The following is a 13,921-nucleotide window of genomic DNA, read 5'->3' as shown; positions in this document are numbered from 1 at the left end:
ACACGGGCACTTTGCTTTGGTTTGAAATGTGGTTGCCAGGACGTTTCAGCCAATCACCGCTGAGAAGGGGCGGAGCGTAGCTCGCATCAGGTTAGTGATATAGTGGAAAGAATATAGAAAGGGGAGATCCAATCCGGTTTCAGCTAGTTTCTGTTCCGATAGAACATTAATGCTTGCTTCAGTGTTTCCTAGACCTGGGTTTTACACTTTACTTACCAGTGCGTAAGCTATTTTAATTTATTTTCCTTTTTTGTTCTAAAAGCACACAAGCTTTAAGCAGCCATGCCGAAAAGGAGCAAAGTAAGTTCAACATTATTGGAAATTTTATTGTTTTATAATGTGTGATTTTTTTAAAAGCATGCAATAATTAAATATGCACGTCGGTAGGACGCTTTATGTAAAGTTATATGAGTGTTTACTGCATTGGTGCATGTGTTAATTCGTAATCTAGGGCAGGCGAGTCGGTGGCATGAATCTGGCGCCTTTTTACTTAGTGTGTGTCGACTGCGAGTGGATATGTAAAAAAAAAAAAATTATATAAAAAAATTAAACACACATTATAAAGCGCATTCTCGCCTTAACTTTTACATTAAAGATGTAAAAAATAATACGCAAAGTAATAATCACACAAAGGGGTGTAACCTCGTAATGTTTGTGCATGTTATTCCTCATGGAGATGCAAATGTTTTCCTTTTACCTGCGGTGTTTTACGATCTTTATAACCATATACACGCGAATTAATGAAAGTTGTATGTTTGAGGACATCGTGGGGTCTTTGTTAGGCCCTTGTGTAACTGTAAATACATGTGTAGTTGTGTACGAATCCATATGGTCCTCGAGTAGGACACACACACACACACCTTAGTCTTGAGAGTCATGGCTGCCTAACTAAACACGTTTCATGCCTTAACGTTATATTCAAATGAGTTTGTTATACCAGCGGGTTTATTTCATAACGAAGTATTTTTTTGCGTGACTGTATTGTTCATTTGACCTTTGAAACGGACTTTGTAAAGTGCATTAAGAAAGTTTTCACCGACTTTATTCGCGTTTTATTTAACCACTAAAGGAAATTTCGACGCCAAAGCTGGTTTATGTTCACAAACTTAGGCGGGATGTGTCGATTTTAACGTGTTTGCTCGTGGATTGTGTCTTGGGGGCGGAGCTAATGTTCCCCTCCTCCCTTCGACACGGACATTTGTCGTTAAAAACATCGCTAATCGCGATAATAATATGTTCCGCGAATCTGCCGTAAATAAGCGCGCTGTCGTAAACTACGGCGTCTGGTATTTCTGTTTACTTTTTTATTTGATTTCGCTGTGTTTTCTCGACGGATTTACTCGCACGATAAAGGAACTGGATTGTATGACGCTGCACGGGACCCCTCCCCCACATGCACTTTTAGATTACATAATTGCACATAACTCGGAGGGGGTGTGGGGGGTACGACACCTCCCCCTCAGTCAGCCATGTATGTACACACACTAACAGCTTGTGTTTCCTCTGCTACAGGCTAACAATGACACTGAAGCAGCTGGGGTGAGTCTCAGTCTATATTACTGTTACATGTGTGGGGTTCAACGGGGCTAAGGCACACCTTCACAAAAGTGGGGGTTTTCACTTTTCGCATAGTGTATGATTGCAGAAAATATAGATACATACTTGTATTGAACATTTATGGAGCAACAGATTTTGTGTAAATATATCATACATTTTAGTTAAATGACTTGCATTTATTTTGTTTAAAAATCTTCTAAATGCATGAGATGGTGGGATAAAAGGTTGATTTATTAAAAGGCATTATTTATATAAATACTTTAGCTAAAATGTTTTTAATAATGTCTAAGTTAATCAAACTTTCACTTTCATAATTATTATTAACAATACATTAATACATCATTATTTTTTAAATAAAGTAATTCATTAAAATATATTATAAGAATACAGAAACAAAATTAGTTTAAAAAGTAAAGATTCTGAAAGCATTGAAGGAGATCCCATAATAATTTAATGTAGATTTATAGTAGTAAAAAAAATTTAATATCACATTTTTAAATATGATTTTCATTATAATTATGTTGATTATCTCTAAGGTGGACACCCAACTAGGGCTCTGAAACTATTAATCGCATCTAAAATAAAAGTTTGTGTTTACATAAAATGTGTGTGTGTACTGTGTATAATTATGTATATATAAATATGCATGCATGTATATATTTAAGAAATATTTGCATGTGTATATACTGTATGTATATATATATATATATATATAATATATATATATATATATATATATAATATATATATTTAATAATTTATATTATAAATAAAATATATTTATAATATTTATATATTATATATAATTTTATTTTATAAAATATATATTATTTATATTTTCTATATAAATAAGAAAAGTCTTAAATGTAAACGTGCATGTGTGTGTATTTATATATAAATATACAAAATAATTATACACATATATTATGTGTAAACAAACTTATTTTGGATGTGATTAATCGTTTCACAGCCCTGCACCCAATGATATTTCATATCTGAATCTTGTCATGTCAACAAATGGAAAAGTCAGACAGATCTTTATTATCCAGTTTATTATTGTGCCTTTTACCCCAAATATCATACTTTTACATATTCTTCCATTATTAAAAAAACTGTTGCTTTAATTACCTTGAACAAAACTGAAAATCATACCTTTGTCTCAAAATATATTCAATAATTTTAGTGAATCTCAGTTGCCACTTAAATCTAAAAAATATATATATTTTTTTTAATCATTAAATATTAGATCAAATTAGCGCCAAACCAACTTTGCGCTTCTGCCCGCGACGTGTCAAGGATCAGACAAATTTCCATGTGCATCTTGAAAAGCGGATGTTTTGGAAAGTGCTGCGGCAAGTTTTTTGTGCCATCTAGTGGTTTGGAGGGAAAATCTAATAAAATGTGCCTTTAGCCCCGTTGTACCCCATAACACAGTCTTACATACAACTCTGATACTTAATGCCTGTTTTGTTCCCATCTTGTCCTCATCCAATAATCACACAGCCCAAAAGACGGTCTGAGAGACTTCAAGGAGTAAGTTTGTTTTTGTCAATCCCCCCTGATTTCACATTTACACAATTACCTTTTCGTGACGCCCATGGCTTACGCTGACTTCTGCTTTACAGAAACCCCAAACGACAAAGTCTGATCCCAAGCCCAAGCCAAAGGTAAATCAGTTACCCAAACGAGCTTTATTACGCTCAATAAATGTCATGGGCAATGGCTTAACCGTGTATTTTCTGGAACATCACAGAAGGCTCCTGCAAGGGGCAAGAAGGCCAAGGATGTAGAAAAGGCCAAACCAGAGGAGAAGAAAGAGGACGCGAAGCCCGAGGAGGAGAAAACTCCAGCGGAGAACGGAGAGACCAAAGCTGATGAAGTGAGTCCATTTTTAATGATGAGTCCATCACTGAGGTCCTGTGTGATATTGCCTGCTAGAGAATATATGCCAGTTAGGGTTTCTAAGGTCATGTATTTGTTTGTTTGTTACAGGAGGACAATGGAGAGGAAGAAGGCGAGGAGGCCGACCAGAAAGAGGGAGCTGCTAAATAACCTAGATTACATTTCACCAGAGCTCCAATACCTCTTTTCTTGTACAATACAGAGGAATATTTTTATTGACTATTTTCTAAAAAACAAAACAAAACAAAAAAGGGCAGGTTTTTAGTAGTTCGATATTAGAAGCTCATTTTATAGATGACTTTCAAGAGAAACGCCTTTAGAAGAGAGGGGATTCCATCTTTTCCCACTCCAGTTTTTTCCTGAAGGAGATTTGCAGTCATGAAACAACTAATGACTACTTCTTGTTATTGTTGTTATTGTTTTATTTGATTTTTCTGACTCTGTTTTGGTTTTAAAGAAGGGAGGGGAGCGGAACAGGTTGCAACAGATGATGCGATTGTGCCATTTTTAAACCTTTAAAAATGAAATTTCTTGAAGCTGGGAGTGTTTGCCTGAGACACTAACATTCCATAGGCAATGTGATGGACGTCTGTGTGTAGCCCGTGTTGTATGGGGAAAGGGGGTTCTTTGTTTTATGGTTTGTTTGTTTTTATTGTAAGCTGTATTCTATCAATTGAAACCTCTTTATTCAAACCGTTTTATGAATCAACCGCTTTGAATAATGATCCTGCTCATTAGTACTGGAACACTCATCAGATTTGTGTTTTACATTGACTTTTGTCTCTGTGTGGTGATAGCATTGCAATAACGTTGTTGTATAGCTGCTGTGAAAAGGTTTTCATAATTACTATATGCAGTATGTGATGGTACTTTAAGAGGATGAAAAATGGAATCGTGTGTGTTAGCAAAGCTAATGACAGAGCTGTGTTACAGTGTTAAACATGCAGGTTGTAGCTTATGTTATAAGAAAATTACTGTAATTTCTTTCACGTGAACATGCCAGCAGTAGCTATATCACTCAAGGTTTTTAGGTTAAATGTACAGTTTCTTTTTTATTTCCTTTTTTTTTTTTTTTTTTTTTATGTAGCTGTCTCTGTAATGAGTGGTATGATATGCCAATAAAATGGGTGTTATTTCACCATGATTTTTTTGCCCTACTGTTTTCCTTTCTATGATTAAATAGAACAAAAGATTCAATATCCAACAGATAAAATCCAGGTGAAAAGGGATAGCTAGAAAAGTCATTCTTTATTGACATTATCTTGCGTTTTAAATGTGTATAAATGTATACCGTTTTTTTTGTGTAATATTTCATATTCTATCAGAAATTGCTCTTTGGGAGCTTAAATGAATATATTTATACATCAAAATGTGGGAGCCCTTCAGTCTAATGTCTATAACATAATTAGACACATTTAGATATTTGGAAATAAATCTGAACACAGACCTGATTATAAACTCTTCATTGATGAAGCTGGGGCTGGGAATCCTTATTTCACTGTTCTGCATGGTAAATGTTTTCAAATCTAACCACTTAATATCTGTGTGTGGTCTGCATTGCCACTGGTTGATTTTTATTTAAGAAAAAAAAAAAAAAAACATTGCTCCATTATATGACATTAAATTCATTTTAATGGGACTTTCTAGGTGTGTGTGTGTGTGTGTTCTGCAGTGATGTTATATGGTCTCATCTCTTTATTTGTGTGTGTGTGTGTGTGTTATGGATTGTGCCAGGTTTTATTTTAAAAAATAATAATTATTATTTTTTACCCCATTTCCTGTTCATTCTTATGTGGGTCGAATTGACCCGAGGGAATCTGCGAGGAGAGGATTTTCCATTACAACCACAAAAGAAATCCTTGAATTCAGTCTATATGTGTGTTCACATTCCAAATGTGACAAAACTGACAAGGTCTTGCACCACTCCGACGAACACTTCATTTTTAAAATTTCAGAGCCAGAAGTACACATCAGAATCTGTATTCATTGTGAATCTAATCAGAGTTTCTTGTGTTTTCAGTGATAAGGAGATTAAACATCCATGTGATTTAGGAATTAGGGTCTACATTTTTGTAAGCTTTTATTTTAGTGTCTTAAAGGTCAGAAAGTATGTGAGCAATATTCATAAACACGTCCGGTCGACAGCATTGTAATCATCATTTAATCAACACTTCGCACTAACTATGTATTTTGTTCTCACAAACCAGCTCATATTAAAATACAACATTATACTAAAAATGTAACTAGAGTTTCACTACATTATATACATTGGGTCCATAAATATGTGGACACTCAAGATGCATTTAAAATGTCACCAAATATAAAAGCAAGTGGCATCTGCAAACAAATTAAACCTCAGAATGAAGTGTTTTAACCACATAATGTGATTTAAGTGGATGTATGTCAGTCCGTTTCCTCAAGTACTCGTAACAGAGTAATAGATCTTCCCAGTAACAAAGGACAGAGTAAATGTGACTGACAACCAGAATGTCTCCAAATCTGAACAATTTTTATTTCTTCTGTTGTTTCAAAGCAGTTTTACAGCAAATCACAATGTTAATGTTTGTAATATCTATGAAGATAAGTGCCTTAAATGTGCCTTATAATCACATTTAACAGATTACTGCTGGGTTTACATTTTGCAATGATATAAACAATCAAGAAGTTTAGATTTGGCATATAGTATATATCGCTTTATGAAAGTACTGTCTGTATGTTGGTAAAGTTGGATGCTTATACATCCAACTTTATATATCTGTGCAATAATAATATAGTTATAAACAATATGAATGAATATGATCAGCGATAGGAACTGTATAATATTTTATCGTTTAAAACCTAACACGCTTATTTTGTAAAAAGTTTTGCATGAATAGTATGCTTGCTCTCTTGAAAATAAGTCACTTGATTTGATGTTTTGTCTGTCATGCATAGACACTGATACATTTGAAGCTTATGCAACTGCTTATTGATTAAAAGACAAAAGATCCAAAGGTTCGGTCTATTATTGCATTGTTCTACCTCAGAATATGTGCTGTTACTGTCAGTGGGCATAAAGTGTGTGTAAATCAAGTAAATTCGGCACATTTAATGTAATATACATCACGTGATCCCAATAATAAGTAGGGGTGATGAAGTTTAGTCGTTTGCATATCTTTAAATATTCAAACCATCAGTTTCTCAGACTGTTTTATAGACAAAAGATAAACGGTTTCTACTGTCGCCATTCAACGTGACGTCATGAACGAGCCGCGCTCGACCTTCCTCGATCGGGAACGCGCGTTTTCGTCGTTCTTCGAGGAAAGGTTTGCTTTTAACGGCACGACAATAAACGTTTCGACCTGACCATTGAACGTTTGGTGTTTTTAAACCTCCGCGTGGCCTCTGTTTTGCCGAAGCAGAGGACGAGCGGTTGAACCCCCTCCCCCTGTTTCCGGTGCTCAACCGGAAGTAGCTGTGATGAGCTCAGGCCTCATACTTCCAATGGCGACCGAAAACTGGCCGAACAGAAAGCGGGAGCAATCGTGGAGGGGTACGAAGCGTACAATCGACATTAAATAATTATATAATTTACAAACTACACATAAAGTTCGTCTCCAAATACCGTATTCTTTGAGCTATGGCCGATTCTGCAGCCAGAAACGGGAGTATTTCGCCCCTTGAATCGGGTAAGCCACAAAAAAAAGTAGTATTTAGGAATATTATTAACAGGTACTTGTATCGCTTCTGTGTCGTTAATCCAATAATGAACGGTGTCCTTTCGCAGAGTTATATTACTTGATATCGCGCTATTTGAGCACGGGGCCGTGTCGGAAAGCGGCCGAGGTGAGTTGACTTCAGTCGTCGAGACTTTAATGCGAGAATAGTGTGTTTTAAACGATGCTCGAGTGGGTCTGAGCTCGCTCTCATCTGTTGCAGGCTCTGGTGTGTGAGCTGGAGGAGAACCAGGTGTGTTGCTCGAGTACTTCACGTCCATCAGTGTGTGTGTTGTTCGGCTCCCTCTTGGATTGAAACATGGATTCGGCGATATGCTACTTTTCATTATCTCTTGCCTTGAACTTTGTTTACATTTTCCGCTAGTGTTATTATTAGCATTAATGAGACAATAAAAAAGTCGCTTTCCTTTCGCATTCCTCATTAATTCATATATTTTTTTGATAGCTCCTTCCACGTCGCTTGGATTGGGAAGGAAATGAACACCCACGATCTTATGAAGATTTGGTAAGTGTTTTGATTTTTTTGTTTTTCCTGGAGCATGTGCATGGTGTGTGTTTAATTCTCACACGTGTATGTGTGTATTGTGACCGATTTAGGCTCGACTTCAAATGACAGGCATCTGAATTATTTCCTTCCGTGTTGTTATACATGCGTACTATCTCTGACAACTTTGATTTGATCGTAACGCGTTATTATTACGAGCAGTTCTTGGGGGTTCTCTGTGTTTTGACTTGCTTCCCTATTATTTAGTGCTGTATTGCACTTAGGGTGGGGCCTCGTCGGGTTGTGGCTACGTCACGATATTAAATCGTCCAATCAGATAGCAGGACTCGCCGTCGGCTTTTTATTTTGCATGTGACCTGCGCTCTGATTGGCCGATAAAAGGACTCGATTTGCATAAACTCCTTGCACTCAGCCGCATGAGACAGGCTCTTATTTATGTTTTCCTGACGGGTCGCGACCACAGTCAGTTATCTTAACCGTTTAAATTCACATAATTTAACTAGACAGCTACCTAAAATTTGAATTTAGTTGTCTGTTTGATTGGTTAAAAGCATATTGAGAACCCAGAAATAAGATACATCCACTAAAACAAGAAGAAAAAAGAAAAATGGGATTACCTGAGGTGCAAAAAAAAAAAAAAGAGCAATTATGCTTAGTGTTAAGGACAGGTGTTGCTATTGCAAAAAATTCATTGCATATTTGTATTTTGGTCCCACTTTATATAGTTTAATATGTACTAAGATTTGAATTAATCAATTGATATAATGCACTTATTGTGTACATGTTTTTAAACATTGTACTTGTATTTAAAGTATATGTGCATATGATTACATCTGTTCATAATTTCTGTAATTACAAATATAATTACACTATTGACTCTTCCCTTACCTTTTAACCCACTCTTATTAAACCATACCAGCAAACCTGTCCGTACCCATACCAGCAAACCTTTCCTGTGTCCGCCTCAATAGCAGCACAAGTGGGTTTTGTTTTTGTCAATGCAACATCAATACACGAAGTACATTGTACTTAACAATTATTTTTTTTATTTTTGTAAGACACCTAATATATAGTGACCGTATAGTTCACGTATAGTATATATATATATATATATTTTTTTTTTTTTTTGGAAATGCATGTCATTAAGTAAACATGGCAGAAGTAAACTAAGTGACTTCATTGCATCCACATGGTGTAAAGATCTTTTGTTCTTTGTTAGGTTGCTGCCAACAGACATATCGCACCAGATCACCTTTTGCAGATATGCAAGCAGATCGGTCCGATCCTGGACCGAGAGATTCCTTCCGGTGTGCCAGGAGTGCACTCTCTCCTGGGGGCCGGGAAACACTCTTTACTGCGACGGTCAAAAGGTGAGATCAGGCTGAGCTTTCAACCGCATTGGCCTTGGTGTGAGTCTGTCAGTCATCCAAGTCTAAAATGTCACCACCACCACCACCTCTCTAGACTGCAGCAGCAGATGGAAAGCCTCCACGTTCGCGGCCCTTCATAGAGGCAGGCCACCAGAGAGGCCTTTAAGCTGCAGGGATGCCAATATTGGTGAGTACCTTCAGTTATTCTCCTGGAACAAAAAGGTCTTGCCCTGGCTTAATTTGAACTGACTCGGAGAAAAAAAAATAAAGGTTGCTTTTTTCTTTTATTGGCATGAAATGGAAGTTGCAAATGTCTCTTATTCCCCGTTGTGATGCATATGCTTGAGTGAAACAGAAGGGCAGGACTTAATTGTGTCCGTCGGGAATTGATTGGATCGTTGTTGTTTGCTCACGCGGAGCACGTCGTTAGAGAAGAGATGCTGTTGCGAGGGGGAGGGAAAGGTTTTATTTTTCCTTAGCTTTTTTTTTTTGGCAGGGGTACATAAATTAAAAAAAGTAGTGATGTGCCCGGATTAATCACTTATACATGATAAACACTACATTTGCATGGTGAACTTATTTTCTGCTTTTAGTTATTTGTGGGCTGCCCTAATCTTATTCCACAACCAAAGATTTTCCTAGTTCATATAAGCCATTCGTCTGTGGAGAAATACTTAAACCATAATAATGAGCATTTAAAATATAAATCATAAAGTGCTCAAGCGCACATAAAGCTTGCCGCAGCGACACCGGCAAACATTGCACAAATGTTTTTTGAGATCAGAATGCAAACAAAATAAATAACAGCCTTATCTTTTTTAACGAAACATTTTTTTTTAAATGTAGGGCATAAAAAAAAAACGAATAAATAAAAATCCTATGCAGCAGATGAACAGACTTAAACTCTTAAAATAGAAAAATCAATGCAAACATAATCAGGCCGATGAACACAGGTCTGAACACAGGTCTGAACACAAACAAAATAAATACATTATATAAAAATCAATAAATAAAATTTAGCCAACTGAAACACTACAACAATATGGACAATTAGGCTATATCTAATCTCACCATCACAATTTTTTTATACTAAATTAATGTTAATATTTAAAGTCCCCCTGTAGTCAATAATTGTATCCCTTAAAACTCATCTTTGATCACCATCTTTGAAATATCTTGAATGTAACTCTACACTCTTGCCTCATTTAGTATACGCAGTTCTATGAATATGCAAATGAGCCCCGCCTCCACTCACTCACACCAGCTCAGAGATCCACTCGCTGACGATCACACGTTGATCTGATTGGTTACAGGGTAGTTTGTGACGTCAGAAACACCAGTGATTTCAAACCGTGTTTTTGAGACTGTCTTTGGTTCACTGCAGTTTTAAGCAGAAAATACTCAGCAATGGTGGAAAATGCGGCAAAACTAATCAACTAAATCAAGTTAACTGACTATGTTTGCATGGTTTTCCATAAACAAAACAATTTTTGCAAATCCACGGAAAACAATCTCTGACGTTTTTGTGAATTTACGTGCTTAAATAAGTAATAAAACCACTAGTTAAAAACCAGTATTAGTATTTGTATGCATGGATCGGTTGTCAGAGGTGCTCTCATATAGGAAGTGGGTAAAAAGAAACATTAGGACACCTTCATGAATTGGGGGAAAAAGGATGCTGCGTTAATGGCCTCCATTTTAAAGCATCGTATCTCACGCCATGAATGTTGATGTAAGATGATTCAACATGACAAAGCAAACTGAATTAATGGCGTAAATGTAGCACTGGCCTGTTGACTCTTTCCTCTGACTTTGGCTCATAGCCATCCCTGATCCACGTTTAATGCATTTTGACTTGTCTTGGCATACGGAGAAATGCAATGTCTGTGTCGTTGCAGTGGAGGTGTGTCGAGGCCGAGAGCTCACCGGAGCTCAGCGCTTCAGCTCCATCAACCCTGTCAGCAATTATCAGCACATGAGAATGCACAGGAGGATCCTGGGACATCTCTCGGCCGTGTACTGTATCGCCTTTGATCGAACGGGTTCCAGGATTTTTACGGTGAGCGTCACAAATCTCTTGGGGTTCTCGTCTCTGGGTCTTTGACGTCCCACGCTTGACCCCGTCCGTTTCCTGACCCGCAGGGTTCAGACGATGCCTTGGTGAAGATCTGGTCCTCCTTTGACGGAAGTCTTCACTCCACTCTCAGAGGACATTGCGCTGAGATATCAGACCTCGCCGTTAACTTTGAGAACACCCTTATTGCGGCCGGGAGCTGCGACAAATCCATTCGAGTCTGGTGCCTTCGTACTTGTGCCCCAGTGGCGGTCCTGCAGGGCCACAGTGGATCTATTACCTCTTTACAGGTGAGAGCGCTGTATGAATTATCATGTGATGTCACCATTTAAGTTTGTGAACGATTCAAATGTCTTCACGATCTTGCCTTTGAGGAGAGATTGTAGTATCGCGCTACAGTGCACGTTCTTTCAGTTCAGTTCTGGCACCCACGTCCCAGCATGCTGTTCAATGTAAATGCTGTACATTTACATCGCTCTTTAAAGGATTAGTTCACCCCAAAATGAAAATGTCCTAATAATTTACTCACCCCAATGCCATCCAAGATAGCCATGTCTTTCTTTCCTCAGTGGGAGAGAAATTATGTTTTTTGAGGAAAACATTTGTGGATTTTTCTTCTTACAATGGACTTCATTGGTCACCATTGTTTTTAAGTCCAAATCAATGCAGTTTCAAAAGTCTTTGAAGTGTTTAACAAACAAACGGACAGGGAACTACATCATCACGTTGAAAGGTCACGCCGGCGCCGGCAGAAGTACCGCCCCACTGTTTACAATGCGACCGTACGTAGGAGGATAGTTCAAATAGTATTGTTTGCTATTATATATATAGTAATAGTATTCAGTGAATATGAATAGTATATGAATAACATTCTGATGAATATGAATAGTAGTTCAAATAGTATTGCCGGCGCCGGCGTGACCTTTCAACGTGATGACGTAGTTCCCTGTCCGTTTGTTGATCAGCTCAATCCGAACTATTGAAGGTAAAAAGTCTATAAATTATATATATATTTTTTTAAATGACCTATCGTTTCGCTAGATAACAACCTCTTCTTCAGCTGTGATCGCGTACAGCCCGTTTAAACACTTCAAAGACTTTTGAAACTGCATTGATTTGGACTTAAAAACGATGGTAACCAATGAAGTCCATTGTTAGAAGAAAAACCCACAAATGTTTTCCTCAAAAAACATAATTTCTCTCCCACTGAGGGAAAGAAAGACATGGATATCTTGGATGGCATTGGGGTGAGGAAATTATTAGGAAATTTTCATTTTGGGGTGAACTAATCCTTTAAGCAACGCGAGCGGTAGAGTTAAGCTCACGTGACACAGCAGTTCTTCGTCATCATTAGGGTTGGAAATTGAAAATCGATTCCAATTCTGAAGGCGAATACTTGAGGTCAGGAATCGGATACTTGTTATAAGTAAAAATTTTGATTCCTCTTATCGATTCCTTTGTGAGCATTTCAATATAACTTTAAACCGTTCAAGCGCGAGACGACTCGATCGCTGTTTTCTGCAGGCGTGTGTAACTCTATTGGGCAACTCTTAAAGTGACAGCAGCCTAATATTCCCGCTGCCGCCTCTATAATAACACTAATCAAACAACAAAAGACAGAGAAAATTCACTCGTTCATGACGGAATAACTTTTGTAACTATATATGTATATTTTATTTATAAAGTGCAGTGTTATTTACATTACAGTTTCTGTACCTGAAAATCTTAAAACAATGTTTATTTCAATCGTATCTATGAACATATGAAAGCGCTATATAAATGCCTCATTCTATTCTATTCTATTCTATCTATTTGTTGCGATTGCAATTTTTTTTTATTTGTTCTTTTTAATTACTGAGTGTTTACTTGTCTTTAATAATGCTTGACATTTACATTAGTTAGGCTAGGTGTTTTTCTATGGTAGTTTTAAACCACAGGCAAACGTTCCTGGTGTAAGATTTTTTGGTGTAAGTCGATTGCCGAGTTCACGCGCATAGGTTTAGTTGCTATGATCACGCGCGTGAACTCGACAATCGACTACTTTGGACTTCAACTGAAAACAGGATGTAAACACAGGTATTTGCGCTGGCTTAAATAACATCATTTTTATACATATCTTTCACATCTACTGCAGTCAGATTCACTCGTGTTCACTCAGAAGGAATCACTCACATTTTCTGTGCACTTGTAATGACACATCAAGGATGTTAAGAGGCTAAAAGCAGGTTTACTACTTGCCCCATTGAAGTCAACAGGGTGCAAATTTTTAAAATAGAATAACTCGGTGTAGGCAACACCGATTTTTGTCGTTGTTCTCTGTATTGACAGCACTCCAAATGTACAAAAAAATGAGCTCAATGTTAAAATTGACCGGAGTTCTCCTTTAAGGTTTTAGTCATACGGCCCACTCATAATCGTGTTCAGTAATCGGTATTACAATATTGACCAGAATTTCATGTGTTTGAATGCCGCTTATACAGGCATGTCGTTCGCCTGCTCTTAACAGGTGTTTCTACTTCCTCTTTCTCCTTGCAGTTCTCTCCATTTGTCAAGGGCTCCAAAAGGTACATGGTGTCCACAGGAACTGATGCAACGGTGTGTTTCTGGCAGTGGGATGTGAATAATAGCTGTTTCAGGTGAGGGTTATACACGTTAGAATGAAAATATGAGAAAGCCAGTCAGAGATTGATGTTCACTCTTCTTTGTGTCCTTTAATGTTCACCAGCGATCGTCCACACAAATTCACAGAGAAGCCGAGGCCTGGTGTTCAGACAGTCTGCTCTTCCTTCAGCCCTGG

At 37.4% G+C, this 13,921-nt stretch overlaps 2 protein-coding genes across 2 annotated transcripts in view; both read left to right on the top strand.

Moving 5' to 3' along the window:
• Positions 1-61: 61 nt before the first annotated feature.
• On the top strand, positions 62-4,603 carry hmgn1a (high mobility group nucleosome binding domain 1a). Its single transcript, XM_084419275.1, has 6 exons — positions 62-300; positions 1,513-1,539; positions 3,061-3,090; positions 3,183-3,224; positions 3,311-3,436; positions 3,550-4,603. Exons 1-6 carry the CDS (start codon positions 283-285, stop codon positions 3,607-3,609), a joined length of 303 nt encoding a protein of 100 aa, XP_084275401.1. The 5' UTR covers positions 62-282; the 3' UTR covers positions 3,610-4,603.
• A 2,075-nt stretch (positions 4,604-6,678) lies between these two features.
• Positions 6,679-13,921, top strand: part of brwd1 (bromodomain and WD repeat domain containing 1) — a 35,538-nt gene continuing 28,295 nt past the window's right edge. The window contains exons 1-10 of the mRNA XM_084418374.1: positions 6,679-7,127; positions 7,226-7,284; positions 7,378-7,407; positions 7,621-7,680; positions 8,900-9,050; positions 9,145-9,237; positions 10,949-11,109; positions 11,193-11,414; positions 13,660-13,760; positions 13,850-13,920. Of these exons, the coding sequence (XP_084274500.1) occupies positions 7,079-7,127; positions 7,226-7,284; positions 7,378-7,407; positions 7,621-7,680; positions 8,900-9,050; positions 9,145-9,237; positions 10,949-11,109; positions 11,193-11,414; positions 13,660-13,760; positions 13,850-13,920 (997 nt within the window). The 5' untranslated portion in view covers positions 6,679-7,078. The remainder of the gene's footprint in view (positions 7,128-7,225; positions 7,285-7,377; positions 7,408-7,620; positions 7,681-8,899; positions 9,051-9,144; positions 9,238-10,948; positions 11,110-11,192; positions 11,415-13,659; positions 13,761-13,849; position 13,921) is intronic.

This window comes from Rutilus rutilus (assembly GCF_951802725.1).
Source record: "Rutilus rutilus genome assembly, chromosome: 9".
Taxonomy (NCBI): Eukaryota; Metazoa; Chordata; class Actinopteri; order Cypriniformes; family Leuciscidae; genus Rutilus; species Rutilus rutilus.
The sequence above is the reverse complement of the archived record's forward strand: the minus strand, read 5'-3'. Positions and strand labels throughout refer to the sequence as shown.